The 24,431-nt window shown below is 39.1% G+C and overlaps 2 protein-coding genes across 12 annotated transcripts in view; one reads left to right on the top strand and one right to left on the bottom strand.

The window, feature by feature from the left end:
* The window catches only part of LOC138189748 (protein expanded), a 125,037-nt gene that overhangs the window by 40,155 nt on the left and 60,451 nt on the right, over positions 1-24,431 (top strand). For 5 of the 8 annotated variants that reach the window (XM_069131890.1, XM_069131884.1, XM_069131888.1 and 2 more), the window contains exon 3: positions 24,228-24,383. The exons of 1 other annotated variant lie outside the window; for it this stretch is intronic. In XM_069131890.1, coding sequence (XP_068987991.1) covers positions 24,270-24,383 — 114 coding nt within the window. In that variant the 5' untranslated portion in view covers positions 24,228-24,269. Of the gene's footprint in view, positions 1-15,233; positions 15,310-24,227; positions 24,384-24,431 lie in introns of all 8 variants that reach the window. 2 more of the 8 variants (XM_069131885.1, XM_069131886.1) reach the window with 2 other exon arrangements.
* On the bottom strand, positions 615-12,542 carry LOC138189203 (putative sodium-dependent multivitamin transporter). Of its 4 annotated transcripts, none has more exons than XM_069131341.1 (9): positions 12,153-12,542; positions 10,724-10,886; positions 10,168-10,504; positions 9,829-10,050; positions 8,979-9,319; positions 7,595-7,714; positions 5,810-6,124; positions 4,604-4,975; positions 615-3,820 (listed from the first exon to the last, which is right to left on the bottom strand). In XM_069131341.1, the coding sequence occupies exons 3-9, from the start codon at positions 10,276-10,278 to the stop codon at positions 3,649-3,651; spliced, it is 1,653 nt and encodes a 550-aa protein (XP_068987442.1). In that variant the 5' UTR covers positions 10,279-10,504; positions 10,724-10,886; positions 12,153-12,542; the 3' UTR covers positions 615-3,648. The 4 variants fall into 4 exon arrangements, with proteins under 4 accessions (XP_068987442.1, XP_068987460.1, XP_068987454.1 ...); XM_069131359.1 differs by having other exon boundaries at positions 10,168-10,501; XM_069131353.1 differs by lacking the exon at positions 12,153-12,542 and adding an exon at positions 11,951-12,098.

Here is a 24,431-nt window from a genome sequence, read left to right as displayed (position 1 = left end):
TCGACGATGTATCGAATCTAAAAATTGCTTATCTATAAAAATTAGTGAAACTCACCATGTTCTTCAGCTATTGTCTTCGTCTAGCCGTTTCGAGTGTAAATTTAAGACATAAATACTGGTAGTGTTGGTATATTACGTGTACCTCTGTAATTTCGTTTCTTGGTAGTGTCTTCAAACTCCCGTTGTTTCTACCTTAATCTCTGTCAGACTAGTCTATTACACGAGGTTCGTTCGAATCAGAGAGAACAAAAGGAGGAAAAACTAACTGGATTCTCTACGAGCCCAATTAGTGGAAATTTCCAAGTTTATACCAGAAAATACCAGTCGTTCGTTCATTCATAGGCGGAACATGGAGAATATTGTTGCGTACCGGATGACGATGGTCGTAGTGCACAGACGAAGACTTATAAAATAACAGAGGTTACCTCGTCCATGGGTTCGATTAACATTCGTTGCGTATTCGTGGCATCAATATGCTAAACGCGTATTTAAACGTTAAATATGTATCGTAATTAAAATTGAGAACGATTGCTTTAAATCTTTTTTTTTTTCGTTCATTCGATCTGAAAAACTTAAGGATTTTTCGTACTTGAGATCATACATGGAATAATTTTGAACATTTCCTTTTTCCATTCCATCAACATCATTCAAACATCCTTATTCTCATTGTCGATAACATATTATACATTTTATTTTAACGTCGTTTGATCTAATTTACAATCAACGATCTTCCCATAGTTCTCTATCAAGTTTTTCCACATAAAAATTGTTTTTACAGTTCGCGCTGTCCTTACATAATCCACGAATTGTCCCACGTTAAATTAGCGAACAAGCGAAGCTTGTGAGATGCGCGAATTGCGTAACGCAATTACTCGGGCGAAAGGAGACAGTGATGGTTGCACAACGCGGATGGCGGCAGCCATAAAGGCTCCATTTCAAAAATTCAACGAAAGTCGAGTCGAGTGTCGTGTATATTCAAAACGAAAAAACATTGTTAATTCCCGTATCCACCGATCGCGCAAGTAGTTCACAAACATTTACGAATCTTTTGATTGTTGTTTATCGATGACGTATGCCGCGCACAGACTTAATTGTTTGCATATGTCTGTTTTAATATTTATGGATGTTCCCACTCCAGTTCTTTGTTTGCATACGTTTAATAACACTAGAACTACCAAAAGTGGTTAAGATACAAATTACGTAGATTTTTATAGACTGACAACGATATATTTTTAGGATTCCAATGATTTTTTATACAATGCGCGGATAAAACGTTGTTTTACTTCGTAAATTATATACACTTTACCGAGATAAAGACTAAAAATGAAAAAATGTTTACTTTACAAGACTTTCGAAAGTTTGAAGTATTGAATCACGTTCTCCGTAATTCGAATCTTTTCGTTGCACATGCGTATGGCGAATTGAAAATTATAGCGGTGAGCCAAGATTTTGACAATTTGAATTTAGTCACGTGTTTCAACTTTGCGGAATATCGTACTGTTAGTTTCATAATTAACTCGTACTGTGTCTATGATCATCCGAAAGCGTAAATATTTTACACGTTTGTCAACGAGTAACAATCTCTAAAGTAATCTGACAAAAATTCATATCAACACCTTCAAATTTAGGATTAAGATCATCAACGACAATTTTTCATAAATAATTTTCAAATGTGTTCAAGTACATTATACACTGCATATTGTACAATACATTATTTACTAATACATTATGATTAATATATAATTACTTTATTATAGTAGAACATATATATATATATATAGGAATGTTATATTATAAGTTTATAGAAAACAGTATGATAAGTACAATATCGTTGCACTCACACGAAATCGAATATAATACCGCGTTTCGCGTATTCGTTTCTCACTAATTCTACGTCACAACAACACAACGAACTTCGCACGACCACGATAAATTCAACTCTGACAGCATTTTCCATGCTCATTTTTCCCTTAACATACCTTGGTAACGCTCACAACGCTCCTTGACAACATTAACATATCTTGACAACGTTTATAAACAATTACCCCTCACGCCACGTCCTTCCCTGACGTCACACTATCCCACATATATATGTGTTACATGTATAATAAATAATATAAAATAAAATACATGAACTGTAGCATTACGTTTGAAGTGGGCCGGACATGAAGGGACCACGTTTACACGGTAAATGTATCTTAAGTTATAGCTTTATTATCTGCCACGATACGTTTTCACGATTCCATAAAGTATAATCAATTTTTTATAACAATAAACACCAAACGCTATTTTACGAAAATTGGGAATGAACTGATTTATACCACTCTGATTTCTCGATTCTGTGCATTCTATGTTTCAGAGCACATTGATAACCGCGACCTCCGTACGCTTGAAGTTAAAAACTGGCGGTACCGATGCGTAAGCGACAGGTGCTCATAAACAAGCCCTTGTTTGCTAACGTTTGTTTAGTAGAAGTGGTTGACAAACGTTTGTCACGCACGCTCGCCCATTAACATTTCAAAAAGCTCACAAACATTTGCAAGCGTACTACGTGACCACGTTGAATACGCGGCTTTAGTATATAGACGAAACGAAGCACGAGGTGGTCCATTCGGTCTCTCTTCTCTCTTTCTCTCTCTCTTGCTCCCCTTCCCTCCATCCCCCTCTGTCTCTCTCGATACGGCGTTATTTCCTTACGTAAGCGCTGCACAGTGCACGGGTCGTTGCTTCGTTCTGTATGTCACCGTGTGCCGCGCACGGGAACACTAGTCTGACGGCATTCCATCGTGATTTGCGAACGTTTCGGTAAACGTTCAGCACACCCGTGGTTCGAGTAGTGTTTACGTCTACTCCTCATTGCAGAGAAGGAGAAGAGGTTGACGCCTCGTGACGATAATCGGAATTCCGAAAGGAAACCGAGTACGTGTTGTATCGACCGCGATTTCGTCCGATCTATCTCTCCTACGGATCTTCTACATATTTTTTCGAATGACACCTAGCTTTTCGTTAGTTAAGATATTCTACCTAACATGTTCTATTTTTTTTTTTTTTTTTTTTTCAAAATACGATAGGCTTTCAGTTATGCGCTACCGCGATTTAACCGATCTTTCCTTTAATCGATCAGATTTTTGTTGAGATAAGACAGATACCTTGTTGCACGGATTTGGGCTTTGTTTCGGTTGTTTTTAGGTGAAGGCCATCCGCGAGACTTGTGCGAGCCATAGCGCGTTGCAAATAAACGATCGATAAGTTAGCTCTGTTTTCTTGTACGAGGAGACGCGTAATTTTTAATCGCAGAAATACCAGAGACACACGTTGTTCATGACGATGTTGGAAATTGTAGGATGACGAGGCAGTATCTTCTAAGGAGCGATCGTCCGTTTAAAAATTGTATAATGCAACCGATTAATGGTAACTCGAGCGCCAGTGGAAATCGTAGGACATTTAGAAGACGATGGTGGTTATTCGTTATCGTAAAATTATGTGTGTATGTATGAATGCATGTATGTATGTATGTATGTATGTGAACAAGTTCGTTCTTAGATGTCTGTTGCGTCACTCGTTACGCGAATCAGCGTACGTACGCGGTGCTACTGTGCTTTGAAATTCATTCGAATTTCTCGATTCTTCTCTATATAGTCGTGATGACTAAGTCGGTGTGAAAAGTTCTGGCTGCGTATTCTTGGATTCTTCACGTGGAATTAAATTCAAAATCCAACTGGAAATCCATCCTACTACGAAACTGATCAAACTTCCTAGTGGACAGTACCACATGTAGGAAATACGGTAGAGGTAGAAGTACGAGTCATTGTTATTTTGCCTGCAACAGAAAAGCCGTATAATTTATTACCTCTTAGAAATCAATTATGGTAAATTGTACTACGTGGAATAAGTATTAATTATGCGATTAAGGAAAACGTTGGCGATTTGATGTAACAGGTGCAGACGTAGTTTAGCGTAAGTAAGTTGTGGTGAGAAGCACGATTTCGAAAAAGTGTTTGTAATAGATACTATTCTTTTGCATAGTATTGTAAATTTATCTTTCTCCGAATAACGTTAACAAATATTCTTAGAAATAATCCTATTTTTGTACAACTGCCGATTATTTTTATAAGTGTATCATCGATGAAGTGTTGAATAAGAAAAATTGAAACGACAAGATTATATAAAATTATTTTATATACGTGCAAAGATATTTAATAAGGAAGAAATTTATGAGATAACGATAATTCTGTAATACAATTAACGTTAATAACTAGACAGCAGATAGTTCAAAGGGCAAACATGTGTACTTGTAACGAAAACGTACTGCGAGTATACATAGAATATCCAAAATGAAATACCTGCTTGCTTGTAATATCGAATACAGTTATAATCTCAAATATTCCTATGCAGATAAATATAAATAAATAGAAATACGAAATAGTTGGGAAAAAGTTTCTTTCAGAGGATACGACTTTCGAAATATTATTTCCCACTACGCTAAACCTCGAAAAATATCTGAAATGATGACAGCCAAGAAGCAGTTGCATGTATCAGAAAATGTGCGTAGAACGGAGAGTGAAAATATGCGTAGTCAATGAATAGCAGGCGAATTCCTTACTGGTATTCGAAATGCAAATTCGACGATTTCTCGTGATCGTAATATGCATCGGCGTAGCTACAGTTTAAGGCGGTGACGTTCACTTTGTTTGGAATCGGTGGCTTTGGCTGACCGAAACCGATCCATAAAGAGAAAACGAGGCTAGTCAAGAGGCCGATGATGGCTCCTTTCTGATTTCCCAACCGCGTGAACATGCCCAAAGTGAACATGCCGAACACAGGACCACCGACCACGCCGAAAATCGTCAAAGCAGCCTGAAGAAGCCCGCCAAGAAATCGACCCATAAATGCCAATCCTATGCAAGCGATACCGACTATAAAAGCCAGAATCTTGCTGACTATGATCGATCCGGTTGCGGTAATCTCCTTGCCCCTGAAATAGTATTAATTGTTTCTATGTTGATGTAGTGGATTACATATATCGCACGTACGTACACGCGGGTTTGTACGAGTGATCGGAATACCAAGAGATAAGTAACGATATATTAACCCTTTGCACTCCTATGTCGAGTGTGACTCGACATCAGTTTTTATCTCAGGAGCTCCTTTGTCGAGTCCCACTCGACATTCTTTCAGTGCCACCTTCTTTTTGTGAAACGTGCGAAAGAAAATCAGGAATGCAACCTGGAAATTGTTTCAAGATATATCATAGACTTAAAAATTACGAAATGCAACGATACTGTGAATAAAACTGGTATTTGAACGAATTTGTTTCTTCCTTTATTTATTTAAATTGTCTTATTTCTTGGTTAAAGTAAATTTCAAATAAAACGTTTAAAAGCGTTGGAAACTTCTGGTAAGGAAATTGAAATAAAATTCAGAGTGCAAAGGTTTAATTAGGGAAGATGAGTTAAGAGATTACACGAGATTTTATAGTTTCCGCATAAATGCATAAATTAATGCGGTCTATTTATGACCAAATATATTCAAATTCGCTTTTCCCGAAAACATGCTGTTAAACGAAAAAAATGTCATTTTATATTTTTAACTTATTTCCCAATATAGAATAAAGTTCTGTCAATTATCTGCTTCTGTCATTGACAAAGCAATCTCCGTTCTCTAAAAGACGAAGCCTCCGATGCAACTTTGTCATTCTCGATTTTCACCTTATTCTGGGTCATTGAATCATCCTCTAAATACAGATTATCGTATATTACGACCGAAGGCATAGTAGATTCAGCTCGTTTCACGGTATTATGAATCTTACCGAAAACGATATACGGGTTTGATAAAATCTTCGAGCATAACGGCGGCTAGGGAATTCACCGTGGCGGAGATGGTGCTGAGACCAGCGCTGAAGATGCCGGCTATAAAAAGTCCTGGCACACCTGGATACTCGGAGAGCATGTCCATCACGTAAAGCGGCATTAATTGATCGTACGAGTTGATTCTTCCGGCCTGAAGGGGGTCGCAATCACGATACTTGGTATATATCGCCAAACCGGCAAAGCATAGGCCCAAAGACATCAGCGAAGACAATGGCCAACTCCACCAAATGGCAGTTTGCGCGTCCTTCACGTTTCTAAAAGCGAAAAATTCGGCCATAGCGATAATTTTATGGACGATTATCGTTAAACCGAATCAACAGCGTAGCGGACGAAGAACGATTTATCGAACGATCGCTACTGGCGGTATGCATGCGAGATGCGTAGCTCGGATAAAGTCTACAGGAAAATTCCTCCGTCTTTCTGTCGTGTCGTCACGCTACGAACAAGAGAATCGCGATAATGTGCCTCGAGATGAATACAATGCCATTGGAATTCGGATCGGGATACGCAATATTCGAGTTGTATAGAAGTTTCGTTCGTAGGTCGGTTCGTTGATTTATCGGACGTTAATTTACGATTGGACGAAAGAAAGAGGAAAGATCGATCGATTCGAAGATCGTGCATCGTTATTTGCTCGTTTTACGAGTTTTTGTTGCTGCTACGAAATGGATTAGCGGAACAGTAGGTTGAAGATTCTTGAAATACGTACAAACTTTACCGATCGATCTTAAACGAGGTTAATTCGACTTTCTTCTAGTTATGCTATAAATGATATTGGCTATAATAATATATTTGATTATCTCATAAATATTTATCTGTAATATCTAATTAATTAATCTGTAATTGAAAAAAGGTAACGAGTTTATTAATATTTACTGAATTATATTTAAGATGAATTTAACACAGAAGCTGTGTTAGCGTTTGCATGTATTTATTAAAATAACTCTCACGATGAAACTATTTGAAATAATAAAAATAGAACATCTACTACTTTTCAACCAGTAACCAACGTAAAAATTGAACTTGGTACGTTTTTCCCACGTAGTCTTCGTATCGTGTTACGTAACATTCAAAGCGCAAAAAAGTTAATTTTCGTTTAAATGAAAAACTTTAGATGCTCGCTAAATCTCAAAGGGATTATTCAAGAAAAATAGACGATTAAAAAATATTAATTTGTAAATATTCTAGCTACGAACAATCGTTATAAGCGATTTTAGTTACCTGTAATCGTTATCGATAGCGGAAACTATTTTTGATTACAAATAATCATTGCCTATAAGCGATGAGAACACTTTTTTGTTACTGCTAATCATCATCGATGACGGAAATGTATTCCTCCGTTATCGACGCTGAAAATATATTTCGTTTATCAAAATAATATTACAAAAAGTGTTAACAAGATGAGAAAATAATTTACTTTACAATGGAAAACTTTCGCACGCGGTGCTTATTTTATTACACAGCTGTTACACGAAAATTTGTTCGCGTTCTTTTTCTCGATATATCGGTAAATTTTGAAATAGCCGAAAAAGCGCAGCGTTCTACGAACTCATAAACGTCGAGATGGAATTCTTTATCGTCTTTCAACGTTCAGAAGCGTATCAACGAAGACGTCGCGTCGGTTTACGGTAATTAATTATGGAATTCCGATGAACGTGTATAATTGGCGGTATCATGGGACACATACGCATTGTGTAGAAAGTCAGCAGCGGGTAGATACTCACTTGATGGTTAGCATTCTCTGAACTTGAACTTGGTTGGTGCCGTACAAGGAAAGGTAGGTGAAGAAACCTCCAAATGTCAAGCTCCACCAGGTGTGTCGCACCGTTGGGTCCATTGAAATGCTGAATGAATGCACATACCATTGTCAGTATCGATACCCGACTGGATTCCTCGTAAAATAAATGTTTCATGCCCGGCATGGTATTTGAAAGTGTGTTAAGTGCATCACGCTCCTGGCAATTTACAATATATAATGCCAAAGAGAAAATCGATTTAACCAGTTGCTAGCGCACTGTTATACTCGTGTTATACAACATAACGGTTCGTATTATAACCACGGTTAAAGAATCATGCTCTGATTGTTTCGCTGTTTTAAACGATACGTAAAGCGTAATAATATCGTAATATCTACCGAACACTGGTAGATTGAGATTTTAGTTGGCAATTCGCCGCAGCTCTTCCTATTTATTTGATAATGAGAATAAATTGTAATTTTCACGTTGAACGATGCACGCACAGACTTCTAGGTTCCATGAGACTGCATCATAATTGAGTTTTGCAGACCGACCACAACCATATACGTACTCACTTCTGCAAATACATTATCGTACGTAAGTAACATCGTACGAGACACTCGATACGAGTACCTACTCGCGATAAGCGTAAGTGGACGTTTTAATTATAAAATTAAGTCGTTATTTATTAATCATGCGTATTATAACAAAGACTAGGTTATATTGTGTCTTATTCGAACTTAAAATTAGCAAGTGCTCTGTAAGTTACGCACAGGAATATACAGGGTGTTTGTCAAAAAATGATTTGTCATGTCTTTGAGAGGTGTTTCTGTAGCTTTGGATCGGTGCAGGTCCGTTGGAAGAAGCAATCGCGAAATTGACGTTGAGCATGATTTTCAAGGCCAAATTGTTTGCTTATCGCGACGTATAGTATTGGTTACGAGGAAGAAAAGTCTCGAAGGAACCACCGGTCGGAAATTGGAAGAAAATGTTCAAGTTTTACCAGCCTACGCAATCACATTTGTAATTTGCTTGTACTTCGAACGCGAATGCAGAAGTCAGCTACATATTGGCCTGTTTAGCTATCGCAAAAAATATCAGAACTATGCCAGAAACTATAACAAACGCGCTGTCGCTATGTTTTAATAGTACAACTTGCTGCTTCTTAACTCTATTGCTTGAAAGAGTGAAGAATAGAAAGAAGTAAGAAAGCAAAATAAGAATAAAGTTATAAATACAATATCATACAAGCGTCACAATACAAATGTTATAACACACGAGTGTAAAAGAAACCCGATGTTGTACACGCCGTTAGTTTTAGCGATCTATGCGTTCCTAGTACGAATATCGTTTGAAATAATGGTACGTTCACCTATCGAATTCTATTCGCGACCCTTGACGAGCAATCTCCCATATCTGATCGAGACCTCCGACATTCACGGCTGCTGTAACGATCACCAAGATAACGGCTATCAGCATCAAGAGACTCTGAAATATGTCAGTAACGAGGACTGCCTTGATACCGCCTATCGTCGAATAAAACGTGCAGACTAATCCCATGCCGATTACGCTTGCAGTTGTCGAGATACCTGTGGTAGCTTCTAGAGCAAGCGCGGGTGCGTACAGCACTACACCGCTGTACAGAAGCAGCTGAAGCATAAAAGCGAAGCTTCCTGCCAGCCTCGCCGCTTTACCAAAACGTTTGTACAAATACTGAAAGCATAGGAAAATTTCTTTTTACTTTATTCGTGTCTGCTGTATTTTTTATACGTTGTTCAATATATAATATTGTCATAACTGTGTTTCTATCGTATACAATACAATCTCGTTTATTCGAACAGGGAGACAAAACAGTTCGGATAACCGAGCAATTCCGGTGATTGTTTGAAACAACGTAGGATTCGTGTCAACTGTTCCTCTTTTGACGCATAGAATTTACTTTGCGAAAATACGTTTGATCGTAGTTGGAATAATAGAAACTGAGCTTCCAAATAAACGTAGCTCTACTGTACTATTTTTTAGTTTTACTTAGAACTATCTATATCTTATCGGTGCTGTTTACAAACAATAAAAGTTTCACTATCGTTGACTACCACGAACCACTAATACTTCACGTAACATTAAAATGAAATTGTCATACGTAACGATCCTTTAGCGGTCTTGGTTCCTATCTTACAAAGTTATTCAATTGAAATTGAAATTGAATTTTTCTAGAAACTTACCTCAAAGGCGCTGGCATTGCCAAGTTTGAAAAATACCGGCATGTATAAGTAAGCGACGAAGGGAGTAGCAAGTCCGTAAGAAATGTTGATCACAGCGTACTGAGTACCATACACGTAATTTTCTGAGCTTACTCCCAACAAACTAACCGCAGATAGGTACGAAACCATTAAACCTATTGCGACTGGTGCCACTCCCATCGATCTGTCCGCCATGAAATACTCCTATCATATATATATAAATAAATCTATGTATCTCGTCTTAAGCGTGTCCCATATTATTTACGCAAGAGTTGAAACAATTTTTACATGGAAGAATTATTGCACCTAAAGTAAATTTACCTCCGTTGATTTCTGTTTCCCTCCGGTGAGCCAGTAATACACGCCAATTCCTGAACTAATGAGCATCGTAATTGCGATCACCGCGTAATCCGCAATTACCAAGGTAGCCATGTTTCGGTTCTGCGATATCGTCAAATTGAATTCGATGGACAGACTGTGTGATGCTTGTCGGCGACTCAATTGTCGGCAGTTTGTTTATCTGATATATCGTTCAGCCGGCATACGTTGCCTTCTCAATCATCGTTAGCTTCGACACATTTAACGTCGATATCATTTGCGTAACGATCGCAACAACAGCCTCTTGCCATTTCGTCCTCTTAGTTTCTAAGATTAGCTACTGTTTTCAATACAAATACAAATTCATTGTAACACGATGAAAATTCTGCTTAGAGAGCAACAAACGTTTAGTTCTTGTAATTCCTAACTCCACGCGACAGTGTTAAACCTCGTAAACTCGAAACTCGGTTTCCTTAGTTTACAAAGCAGCGGAGATACAGCAGATTGAAACTAGATTTGCCTACAGGTCGTACCAGGGTTATTCTTTCTCTACTCTTACCGAATCGCCATGGACACCGATGAATCTCGTTGAATCCCTGTCTCCCTCTTTGGACTTTAATTTTGATGCTCATTGAAATTACCGTGGGATCATTTGTTCGTATTCTTCCTCGTCTGCGAGATTCGGCTGTTCGTATCCTTTGCACGAACTCATTCCTAACCTTCTGTAATAGGAATTTTACGTCGTTACAAAATTTATAGTTCCTTGTCTTAACCTGAGAAATGGAAATTGTATAAGTTGTAAATAGACTGCTTGGTGGCAATATTACGCTGAAGTATTAGATCGTCCAAGAAGTTTCTTTCGTTTTATAAGGAAATAATGGATGCACAACATTTTCCGTTTTATATTATTGTGTCGAATTACGTATGATCCATTTTGTTCTATTAAAATAAAGATCACAACGTTTGACAGATTAGGTTTCATGTTTGTATAAAGATGCATCGTTATAAAAGATGTGTCTGTAAAAGAAAGACACTTTCCGGACAACCCAATAATATAAAATGCACATAGCGCTGTGATATTCGGATAAAAACAAGTTGTACATTCGGATAGGTCGTTTTCACACGAAGATACGCGCAGTGCGATACGCGTATGATAGAAACTGATTATATGTACGGAGTTCGGAGATGGAAAGAAGTCTCGTGAGATGCAACAGGCAAAGAAGATACTGTTGCTCTGTGTCGCTCATTATCACCCGATGTTATACATGTTTTACATGCGCGTAACTTCACGACTGTATCGAGTCTGCCAAAAACAACCAATCAGACTCGTATTCCTTCCAGAAGGCTTCTTTCGATCTCTGCACGTACATATCATGCATATAGGAATACAGAGATGGACCATTAAACTTCATGTGGCTCCACATTGACGCCTTCTGACAAAACTGCTAGAGCGCTGACGTGGCTCTGACCGATCTTTTGGCTCATTTTTACTTACAAACATGTACATGCTTTTCCTTGACGAGAAAGAAAATTACGTACTTCCGCGATCACAACCAACCAACGATGTAGCCCCAAACGTATCTCTCACCCTATCTGAAGGTGGCTTCACCACCCTCGGTTATCACGATTCGCGAATCTCTGTGTGAAACCGGATTTAAGTATAACGTGATGCTTTATAATTCATTTACAATTCGATAAATACATATACATGTATCTAAGTTATACAAGACGTGCCAGGGGTGTACAATTAAGACATGCTGCATTGTCTATCTTTTATCACACGTACATATCGTAAAATCACTCGGTTGTCCCATGTATTCTATGTATGTGTGCTTCGCATAATATGTATGTATATCGTAGTACATGCATTTACACTTTTGACAGAAGTTTTTATTCTTGTTCGATGAAAAATATCGAAATTTACAACTCGCGTGGCGTTATAGAGACAGTCAATTATAGAAAATATTCGCTAAACACGTTAAACATACCGTCACTGGTTTCGCTGTGTACCATCAAAGTTTGAATTAGCATATACATATGCCGGTAACTGTATATGTACATGTATGTCACAATATCTGCAACATCACACAAGTAAATAAGAAAACTTCTCCGATAAAAAGATTTTTTCACTTTCTCTGATAAAAAATATTTTCACTTTCGACACGCAAATACCGCGTCGTGTCATTCGAGACTTTTCCCCGGATGACGTATGCTTGTCGACAATTATCCGCCAGTGTGGACGTAGCTTTTATACGCGAACTGTTTCTGCACTTGAATTTTGTCTGCCACTGATCGGCTGCTTCACGTGTCTGCGGACAATTGCCTATCAGCGTAGACTTGGCTGTTAATAAGATTGTCGAAGTCCGTCGACGACTAAATTGTTGGGAGAAACGGTTGAAGTATTCAGGATTAAGTGGTAGATAAGAGAGATACGCGTGATAAAGCGAAGAGCAAAGATTCGATTTTTATCGGAGAGTTTCGGTTCTTCGACTGTAATTACTTAAGGAGTACCTCATAAATAAAGATAAATAAAAACGCATTGCGTGATTATCATTGAAACAGCCAACGATCTGTCTACCTGCTTTAAGAAAGGTATTAAAAGCATATTTTTTAAATACTTCACCTTGTCGTTTGCTACAGTCGTAAACTTCAAAATTGTCAAGCAGATACCACGTGTATCGTGATCACGACGTGGATTACGCTACATAAACAAGCGCATCGTGAAATTGAACTTGAAAATCTATTAACAGGAAATAATTTAGTCAACGGTATCTGTTATTAACGGTTTAATGAAAAGCAAGTAGAATGGAGTTAGGGATAAACAATTCATAGGAAAACAAAAATCTGAATGTAAAAACAGTTAAATAATTAAGAACATATATAGTTACAGGTATACGTACTTATATAGAAGCTAATCATATCTTATCGTATTATTATTAATAATTCGTGTTATCGACGTGACTCTATGTTATTAGGGTGTGCGGCCTTAAACTTCTATTTCTTTATTAATCAATTGGCAGAATTTTTCTTTTTCAACATTCTCCGACATATCCCGTTATTGGATTTTTCTTTACGCAAAGTCACGCGAGAAATTGCTGCTATAGATAGTTACGCTATAAAGATTACAGTTATAAAGTATACGGCAAATATTAAGCGAAAGACCATAGATATCGAATATCATATAGGTCTGTCACAGTATTTACAATACTGGCGACAAGCATTTCCTGCGTGCTATCATGGGATGCGTTGTTTGCACGACGAGCGCTTCTTGCAGAGCCACGGTTTATGAACGTTCGCAGCTATACAAAGCTACGCGTTCAACGCGCACGTACATACGCACTTCCGCGTTCCCTATATCCTATCCGGGAGAGCGCGGGTGAGTCTTACGATTATCGTCGAAATAAATTCAGTCGTAACCTATGGGTCTTCCTCTTCCTCTTCTTCTTTTACTTCTTCGTAATTTTCCTTACCTATTTGCTTTACGTTCTCAATAGTATTATCTTATAACTAGCGTATACGCTGTCACGGACGCACAGTTATAAGCAGAATTCACCGTGGTAATACGTTTTTTGCGAATGTCTTGGAAATTAAGTCTGCTTTAATTACTGTCTGGCGCCTTGGCTCGAGTCTGCCTTTAGATTTTCCATTCGTCGCCACTCGTCGATTATGCAAAATAACGAAAGATGCTTCGAACAAATGTTATTCAGTTTTCTAAGGACTGTCCTAACGAACGGGAATTAATACGACATTGCGTTAAAGAGAACGAGAGCCGCCCTCTCGCATCCCTTTGTAGTCGTCACAGAAAAATTCCTCGCACTTCGTAGCGACCAATCTCCTTGTACCGTTAAAATGTAGAAAAGAATTAGTCGGTGTCTGCTATAGTTTCCAGGAAAACGGTATCTAACAGTTCAGGCGGACCACTCTGTATTACAACTCATTTGTGCACACGCGTATAATCGTAACTCATACGCATATGCATCAAACGTTCTTCGCGTTCCAATAGTTAGGATACCGCTGGAATAATTCTCGCTTGATTTTAACATACGAGTCAGCTGTCACATAGATCGCATTATCATTGGCGATAGTCGTGACAGAACACTTGGCTATTTCGGCAGATATTCATTGCACGACGGTATTTTATTGGTCATGGCCGACCGCGTCGACGGTGTGCGTTTCTCGCGCGCATTCTTTGTCGCGTCAGAGGCTTCAGTGTCGCGGATCTACCTGCGGTTGGAACGGGGCAATCCGTAGCCGCGATTCCTGTCACGACAATAATAAATTTTCCGTATCAAGCCGTCGCTAAGTAGAAATTATTTTGCAATTAAGAACAGGTTGTTCCACGGATCGAATCGATTACGATCTAATCATCCGTCGTTGCCGTAGCCGCTGCAATTTGCCGTTGAGATTTATTCATAAAACCGTCGATTTATTCGCAAATACGTAAGAGAAGCATTCCAGCGCGACTTAACGAGAATGCTAAACCGCAAGGGCAGGAGATCAGGGACTTTACTGGAATGCGCGGCGAACTGCATGCACGCATGATGCATTCATCGAGCCGTGGGTGGAAGGAGAACGAGAGAGAGATAGAGAGAGAGAGAGAGAGATGGCGAGGGAAGAAAGACGGAAGCGCGTAGGACGAATACAGTCGATGCATCTTTTAACGGATTGACTGCTGGCTGAATTTTACGTGTCTCATCTACTATGCCAGATAACGTTTATCTTAAACTCTAAAATAAAATTATTTGTAACATTAGGTAGATCGATTAAGTGAAAGCGACTCGTTAACGAAAAGTGGGAAAATTATTATTTTTATCAATGGATATGATTATTGGGTTGTTGCTTCAAGAACGTACGCGAATGTTTCTTTACGTTTAAAATAATAGCAACTTTTGTTTTAAGGAAAAGATGGAAAAGACATATACGGAACTGGTATTAAACGTATTAAACGAGATTATACCAACACTTTGATACTCTTATAGTTAAATGCCCTCCACATACTCTACATATATCATTATTGTAGCATGAACGATATTGAAAATGTTGTAAATAATACTGTTGGTGCATCACAGGTAATGAGTAAGGCTATGGTTTCAGTGGATGCGTGCTTCGACGAATGAAACACGTGAAGAAAGAAATGCATGCAACGTAAGTACTTATTCTCATAAGAATCTTGTATACTTCATTGTTTTGGCGTCATCCATTAGAATGTTAGTTCATCAAAAACACCGTACCTGAGCTAATCCATTGTAACCATGGCCTAATCCTAACAGCATGTATGTGTTCGTTAATGCTCTCCACGGCAAGTCCTTTACGCTATTTTGTCCTCCACCTATGCGTTATCGTTATGAGACAAAAAGAATTTAGAAAAAGATGAGCAAAGCGCGCGCGTGTATAGCAAAGTATTAAAGTAGAGCGCGAGCAACTTTCTAAGCTGATTAAACAACACTGTTTGAATTAACGATCAACGTTCGAGTGGACGACTACTTTCGATCGTTTTCCTGTCCGTTTCGTGTTTATCTCTCGTTGTGTTGCTCGATAGCTTCGTTTTACAAAGACAGCGAAAGATGAACGTGTAGAAGCAGGAAGAGGAGAAGTTGGGAAAGCCACATTCCTCTCGTAACGTACGTGTAATTATCTAGCTTATAGAGTTTCGAATGACATAAGAGATGTACTGGTTCTCGTTCTTCAGACGCTAACAACGATATCGCTAAATGCTTTTAAATTAAATCATTCGTTAGACTAGACCCATCTCGATATAGATAAGCGAGTTTCTCGTGCATTTTAATGTACCATATGTAGAACTTTATTTATCCGAATCTAGATACGTTAGAAAATATTGAGCCATTTCGTACAGTTGAAATTAACACTGTCTATGTATTGGCGAGACGTTACAAATCGCAAATCACAAGTTACAAGTTAAAAAGCAGCGTTGAAAAACATCATTGCGCGACTTTAACGAGTTTGGTAACGAAATAAATAAAATTTTACAAGTTATATATATTATCTAATTACCTTATTTGACGGGAAATTATGAAATCGTAGAACGGAGATTTACAACGTACAACTTGTAACTTATCGATTTACCTATTAATAAATAACGTTAGCAAACGACAAGTTAGAAATTGACACGGATCATATATTTCTACTTTAGAATGTTACAGTCTCACGCGAAACGGGATAATCAGTTGACTTGTAATTTGGCAAGTTTATATGTTTACAAGATGCTAATTACATGTCGTTAGTATTTATTCATGAATTCTAGTGTAGGTATTATAATAACAAGTTTGATAATAAACCAAATGAAACGTTGACGTAAATTGTACGTATTGAACGCTGATTATCCTATTCGACGTAAGATTGTAAGATTGTCACAAACAAGTCTGTAACCTGTACCTCGTAACTAGTCAATTCTAATATACTATTAATTAGTAAACTATTGGGTGAAACTTCGACTCGGGCCACCACTGTTTTATAAACTTCTTTTTTCCATTTTCTGATTACTATCATATATACAGGGTGGTTGGTAACTGGTGGTACAAGCGGAAAGGGGGTGATTCTACGCGAAAAAAGAAGTCGAAAATATAGAATAAACATTTTTCGTTTGAGGCTTTGTTTTCGAGAAAATCGACTTTGAATTTTCGCTCGGTACGCGTGCACTTTATCACGTCTCGTTATAACGGATCTCACTGTAGATCATTGTCTCGATGGAAAAATTAAAAAAAGAAATTTTTTATTCTATATTTTCGACTTCTTTTTCCGCTTGTACCACCAGTTACCAACCACCCTGTATATGTCGGAGATGAAAGGAAACCGGAGCTTTTCCTTTGAAATTTAGCCTAGATTCTATCATAGCCGTAATTAAGCAATTGTTGTCATTCAATCTGATTGTAATTGTTCGAGATTTGTGATAGCGAAATTGGGCTCGAGGCGACACAACTGGTCGCCGAACGTAGCCACGGTCACGGGATGAACGTTTTGCCTGACGGAGGTGTGAAGTGGTTGTATGGTTCTCCCTAGAAATGTGGTTGTGGCGGCATACGGCCTGAAGAATGGGCCTAGCCACGTGTGATTTTACCTCGGAGGTGCCAACATAATGGGACACACGTTGTATTAATAATCAAACTCCAGGTAGAAACTGCCCAGCAACGGCGATTGGAACTTTCTCGATGCTTCTAACGAGTATTTAACAAACGAACGCAATTGTAAAGAGAGGACAATTTTCATCAGTCTGTTATTCGTGCGATCGCCTTGGAAAGTTACACATCGAGCAGTTTATACCGAGCGTTCCAGCGATCGTATTTTGTGCTTAAAAGTATTCGTGGAAAAGTAAAAGTGGATTCGTTATCGAACCCAAGAACATTATCAATTGCATCTTGCGTGTCTAAACACCACGGTTGTTCGTTAAACTTTGTAAAAGTCATTTTTCGTACCTGTAAATATAATCTCTGTTGTATAAAACGATGACTGATTCAAACGAAGAATTGTTACGCGTCCTAAATTCGAACGAAAACCCGACATATGTATCACTCGATGAATACAGACGAAATATAACAGTCTTGAGTCTAGAGTTGCATTGGTTCGAAAGTTACGCGTATTTAAAGTTCCTTGCTCTTAGCCTTAACCTACCATGTACAAGAAAGTTTAGAAAGTACATATGTATCTCGCGTGAAATGGATTTAAGATTGCTACGCAAAACAAAGAAAGAAATGGAAAGAAGATGATGAATTAAGCCTAGTTCACACTGACGGAGTCACAGATAATTGTCCATAGACAATCTACGTACGTTGTTCGTCGACATCAGGCAACGATATCGTCAGCTAATGTACAACAATGTATCTACGTACGCACATTGACCACGAACACCTGTCTGCGAACAATTGTTCGTCGATATAGACTATGTTATAGAGTTTACAGTAGCTTAAATAATCTTATGCCAGCGACGCGTTGAACGCAAATTACGATGTTATGTTTTCATTAGTATACAATTAGGTCTGGATAAAATTGTATGTACCCGTATACACGGCCGTATTGAGATGCGATCGTAATGAATCGTTGCTAAATGCCGGGTAACGGTCTGCTAGCTAAAAGACGCTGCCGGGAAGCTACGCAACGAATCGAAGGAAACGATCGATCGGCTAATCACCTCGATAATACGAGACTGTTATTGCTGGTTGGTGATTATTTCCTGCAACGTGTTATTTGGAGATCACTGAAATATCGAGATTCAATGTGTTACGAACGCGCTTGAAAATTGCGCGTGCGTGTCGGATTTTGAAAGAATGCGATATTTAATAGAGTAGATGTTAAAAACGTATGTTAAAAGATAGACAGAGAGGGAGAAGTATAGGAATATCGTGACTTTTAACGCCGATATAAATTACGATACGTAGGTGGAATGATATTTTTCATAAAAATTAGTTTGTTACAAAATGAGACACGAAGCGCACAGATTTATATATTTTAAAAGTTCGGCTTGAAATAAGTAGACAAAATAGACAAGTATGAAGGATCAGTCTGTAGCGAAACGGCGTAAAAAGTGTATAGATTTGTTTATTTAAAGAAATTCAGCTTTATATTACATTCACGAATCAGCGAAAACCACTTGAAATAATTATACTTCGTTATATTATAGAATAGAACTCTCTCGAGTCGACTACGTCGCAATCAGCATACGACTTCGGTCCGGATTGACACATTCACTCTCACTCGCCTAACCGGAAATTCGTGAAATTCTGCACATTTCACGGGCGCCGGCTACGATATAAATTCAGTATTTATACATTGGCAAACACGGTTCGCTCCAAATTACCCCAATTTCCAGTCATTTTTCCTAACAGACTTTCCAATTCAGATCTCTAAAAATAACTTCGATAGATTAAAAGTAATTGCATCGAGAGCGCGTACATTTACGCGTATTCTGCTTCGACTCGTAACGCCTTTAAAAGAATATTATCAACAGATTTATCTGTCGCCGCATAATAACAGGAAATGATATTGCTTCCTTAAAAAAGATATAACGAGAATACTGAATTCTATTAACGGCGTTGCCGTTTCTGAATTCGCCATTTAGAACAGAGTAATATCTCCTCGCTGTATATCTGTCGCATCATTTTTAATACCATAACGAAGACAAGATTTTAAAATCTTCCAATAATATCCATCAACTTTATCTTCGTCGCTATTCAGAAGAATATCCGACGCTTGTTCTCTGTACCCTCGGATAGGTAGGTTGCTAGGTAATTAGATGTGTACGCGCTGAAAAGGACGAGAAGTGGCGAGAGTGCGCAAAACACGGTTACTCATGCCGGTGGAATGTAGTTCACATTGTTTATATACCGCCTCCTACGTGCATGCACGTCGCACTTCGCCGAACGATAAAACCAGTCGCCGCGCCGGCGGCGCGGCGCTCCCGTCGTGGATATCGGTCTCTCTGTGCGTGTGCGCATGCTCCGTCGATCTCCACTTTCATCCCTGCCGATCCGTGCGATCCTTTGCCCTGTTTTCAAATTCGCCATGAGTGGTCACGCTGGCAATCAGGGAAAAAGGTATCCACCCGCCATTCGAGTACGTTCTTCGATGCGATCGAGATCTGCATACCGATGTCTGACGACGAGTTAATTGCCGGAGATCGGTACCGGCACAAAGATCGCCGGTGTCGCTTGTAAAACATCCTAGATCGTTTGACGTGGCGGTAATAAAAGACTCGTAACGCGTATGGCATTCGTTATAGGATGTCATTTCGAATGGAAGAATCTTATGGTTTGGATAGTCGCCACCTTTGCCTCCGTTCTTTCTTTGCTTCGCGTTTGCTTCGTTATAACGCAAGTATCTTGCGACATTTGCCGGTATACGAAGGCAGTTCGGCAAATTTTCGATAGTAACAATTTTAATATTAGATTAGCTTTCATGTGACGCGATTCATCGATTCGTTCAATTGTTTTTAAAAGATATACGAAAACATAATTATTCCAGAAGCAAGAATCTTTGCAATCTTTAAGTTGTTGTTTTGCATTTTTGCATGTTACTAGCGCGTGTATGTATATTATAGTTAGTTCTCAGGATAAAGGAGGATGAATTTTAATTACCATGATAAATCAATATGAATATATTAGCGTAGCTCGACATTCTGAATCATCTTTTCCTGCACGCGAGAAATATTCATATTCGCGAGAAACTGTCGATATCGCTACGACGAATTTTGCTTGTAATTTTGTCTTCGTAACAGCGTACGCGTTAGTGTTAGTACATATAAACGAGGGTTGGACGAGCTTAAAGCATCGTGCACAACTATGCGAGCCCGTAAGAAATGTCTGTTATAACTCGATTAAAAATGACTATCATCGATGTATTAGGATTGGGATAGTCTTTTCGATCCGGCCACCGCGACGCTTGCGTAATTAGTAACGTATTACAAAAAACATCATATTGATTTTTAGAAAGTGAAGCGTTATATCGATCAGTGCAGCGGAAAGTATGGAGATATTAAATGCATAGATAGGTAAACGTAGAATTAATATCATATCGTGCTTGATTCGATGCCATCTTGGTGTTCCTTACAAACTGTTTCTCTGCCTCTAATCCTTTCAAAAGTGCAACTTGTCCAAATTACCTAAAACACGTTTGTATCTTCTTGTTTCTCCATACCAACATTCTTACGTAGATAATCTCGTCGAGAAAACGACACGTAGAAATATGGAGAACGTTATAAGAGGAGAAAGTTTGCAAATATAAAAATTGAACATCCATCATAGGTTTATAAATTCGCATACATTAAATAATTCGGCAAGATTCGACAACATTGTACGTACAAACATGCTATGACCAGCAGCGAAAAATCGTTCCATAAAAGCACGTGCTCTCGTACGAGATAACTCGAATTTCCACCTTTTCTCCTCTCGAGATCCGACACTTGGACGTTAGAATATTACCCCACACCCATTTCACCACAGCCATGAATCACGACTCGCAAGAAACTCGGTTCATCCCCTATCCGCAACTCGAAGCCTCTTCTCGAGCATCGAGCATCGAGCATCGAGCATCCAGAGATCCGTAGGCCTGACGCGCAAAAATTGACTCTCCGTGATTTTCCTTCGAAGTCGGTACACGGGGTCGGTGATCGCGAGGAGAATGCAACAGGGACGCAGGTTGAACGGCTGCGAAATGCATTGGCTATCGGGGTCCAAGAACGGCCGAGAGAGCAACAAGGATACGAGACAGAGAAAAAGAGGGATGGTAGAGAAGGGTAAGAGAGAAAAAGGAGTTTGGAACGGGGATAGGGAGAGGGCGGCAAGAGGGAGAGGCAGAGGGAGAGGCAAAGGGAGAAGGAGAGACCGGCTTTTATAATGGCGCGGCAGTTATACCGGTAAGCGAGTAAATGCATCAACGTGCTGCAAACCGAGAGGCACCTGAGAAAGAGAAATAGACAACTCTGGCTACGAGTACATATATGTATGTATGTACGAGGAAAAGAACGGACCATGAGAAGAGGGTGGTGGGTTATGGCGGGAGGGGGAGGGAAGGGTAGAGGATCGAGGAAAAGGGACAGAACGTGGAGGCTCCTCGGGGTGTGGGCGGATTGCACGCGTCTCTCGGTAATGGATCCCATCGATCATCCCTCCGCGGGTAGATGGTTTCTCCTCCTTTCTGCTCTCTCGCGGATCGTCCATTAGTCAATTTCGTCGATTACCGTGGCGACTTGGTCGAATCATGGGACGACTCCAAAATAACCAAGCCGAGGAGGGGAGAAGAAAAACCGTTTCGAGACGCGGGCTTAGTATATATAATAATAGGGTAGCTGGAACAATGTTGCAAATTGTGTCTTTAAGAGGGATCGTGAAGAATCTGTTGAAATATGGAAATTTAAATTGCAATCTTTTTGTCGGGATGCTTTTAAACGTTCGTTGTAAGAAGATTACACGGAAATTATTTATAAAGCTGATTCTCCTTTCTGTTGTTCCTCTTGTTCGAGGATCGATAAGTCTTTGGGGAATTCGCGAAGAAACCTATTCCAAGGCGGAAATTGGAATTGCGATTCTTCCAGCAGGATATGTTTAAATATTCGTTGCAAGGAAATTATTGCAACATTACTCCTTCTTTCTTTGAAGTTTGATAACTTCGTTTTTATTAATTCCTTCCATTTGTTTTTTTTACTTGGTACTCGAACAAGGCTATATTCCATTGAACGGTATAACGCGTAACAATACCACGCCACACCCGACTTCCCATAGCGTTGCTAGTAATCTCACAATCGATGCGTCTTTAAATCTTAATTAATATCATATATTTCTCGCGTTTTTGCGTATCACCTGTTTTATAAATAAACGCGTAACGATCAGCTAGAATTATCAACAAGCAAAACCGCATACTTCGACGATAGCAAAAAGATACAAAGTTATGGAAAAGTAATAACAAATGAAAAATGTAATAACGTTTCGTTAAGCTTCGCATATATAAATATAAAATACATATATAAAATATGAAATACATAAACGCAATGGAATGCTCTCGAGGAGAGGTTCCGTGGAAATCGAAACAATTAATCGGTTCCAGAGGGCTTGAAATTCCACGGTAGATCTGATGCACTCCGCGTGGCATTTTTTTGCACGACTTATTGTCCGGCCGATTTATGAGCGGCGCGAGCGAGACCATCCGTTTCTCGGCTCTCCATCCATGCGACTTGCCTCTTGTTCCACGGAGATGAAAATAGGGTAATGCCGGGAGCGATTTTGTGATTTACCGTGGACCAACATCCAAAAAGGGATGCAGCACACGTATTGTGCACCGTATGCGGAGGCTTCGCTCTTTTTCTTTTTCTCCTTCGTCTTTTCTCTTTTCTTTTTTCTTCTTCCTCTTCCTCTTCTTTCTCTGCCTTTTCTTTTTCTTCTTCTTCATCCTACTCCTCCTCCTCCTTCTCCTCCTCTTCTTCCTCTTCTTCTTCTTCTTCTTCTTTCTGTCGTTTCTACCGGCTGGAATCTCTGGAAATGCCACTGTGATTTGTGCGACCGGTTACCGTTTCCATTTGCATATCCCTTCGGCTCTTTCGTACATTGTTATCTTCGTTGCCACGTGATTCTTTGCTCTAATAGCCTGACGTCAAGTAATCCCGGTAGTCGTCTTCTCTATTTTCGAAGAACGTTACGGAAGATCTGTTTGGTAATCGGTGACGCTACCTGGCTACTTAATCGATTTTTTATTTCGTATGGTTTGTTGATATCGCCGCTGGTTTTTTTGCATGATATTTCGGTTTGATGTCTTTTTAAATATACGGATAATGCGAGGTTTTCGTGCTACCTTGAAAAAGGATGTGCGGGCAATGTGACATTTGCTTATACGACGATGTCGTTTGTAACTTGCAGGGGCTTTCAGAATGATTTGTTAATTGATTTAATCGCGACATTGATACTCGCTAATTATATTATGTACTGTACTTATAATTTTTTAGCGTAATATTAAATTTCTTGCCTGGACACGTGTTCTTTCACATCTTTCAAAATATAGAAAATATTTTTCATCGTAATAGTAAAATATCGAGGATATCAAAGCGCATTTTCTCTTAACAATAATCGTACGTTTGGCTTCTACAAAACTTGTTGTCAACTTATCGGTTATTTTTAACAGATGCATCTTCGAATCTAGCAAGTTGCTTTCGTTCTCAGTTACGCTATCTCATGTAAAATCATTATAATCACAAAGTAAATTAGAATAAATAAAAATTCGAAAATCAACAAAAGCGTGTTCATCTCCTGTGTCTTCCTCCTGTGACTTTCGTACGAAAAACAAGCAATGTGACGTATATCCTGCATTTAGTACACCGGTAGCTTACGCTTGCCGAAACAGAAGCGCAACGCAGGAGAAAGATATCGTAACGCTAATTGTAAACATATTTAACAAGAAAGCGATAATATGTACTTTTATTTCAGAATCGCTAGGGTACGTTATACCTCGTCGCAGGCTCCGTGGCGGAGGGTTAAAAGTACGCGTTTAGAAATTATTCGATGCTGGCTTGCGATACAAACAACTACGTGAAACCAGCTATCTTTCTTTTTTTACTGATATGATTACAGTGAGGACGCTGGGCGTAGCGGCGACGAAATGAAGCATGCAGCATGCGTGGTAGCGGTGTCACGGCTGCGCGGTCCTGCCTTCAACCCCTGGTGTCCGCCAGCCGCTACCTCGCCGTTCAAGTCCTTCCTGGTGATCCTCTTTACTTCGTCGTTGAGGTGAGTGGTTCAACCGAGTTAAATTAATAAACGAGTAAACAGAGGCGA

The sequence above is a fragment of the Bombus flavifrons genome, chromosome 2 (genome assembly GCF_040668555.2).
Source record: "Bombus flavifrons isolate JBK064 chromosome 2, iyBomFlav1_principal, whole genome shotgun sequence".
In the NCBI taxonomy this organism is placed as follows: Eukaryota; Metazoa; Arthropoda; class Insecta; order Hymenoptera; family Apidae; genus Bombus; species Bombus flavifrons.
Note: the sequence above shows the minus strand (reverse complement) of the source record. Positions and strands in the feature narration are given on the sequence as shown.

What these genes read in the sequence shown, in the direction of transcription:
- LOC138189203 (XM_069131341.1), bottom strand. Translation starts at nt 10,278, where the DNA reads ATGGCTACCTTGGTAATTGCGGATTACGCGGTGATCGCAATTACGATG. An exon ending in TCGCGAATAGAATTCGATAG is followed by an intron (nt 7,715 to 8,978) that starts GTGAACGTACCA and finishes GCATTCATTCAG; the next exon opens with CATTTCAATGGACCCAACGG. An exon ending in AATTTGCATTTCGAATACCA is followed by an intron (nt 3,821 to 4,603) that starts GTAAGGAATTCG and finishes TTTCTGTTGCAG; the next exon opens with GCAAAATAACAATGACTCGT.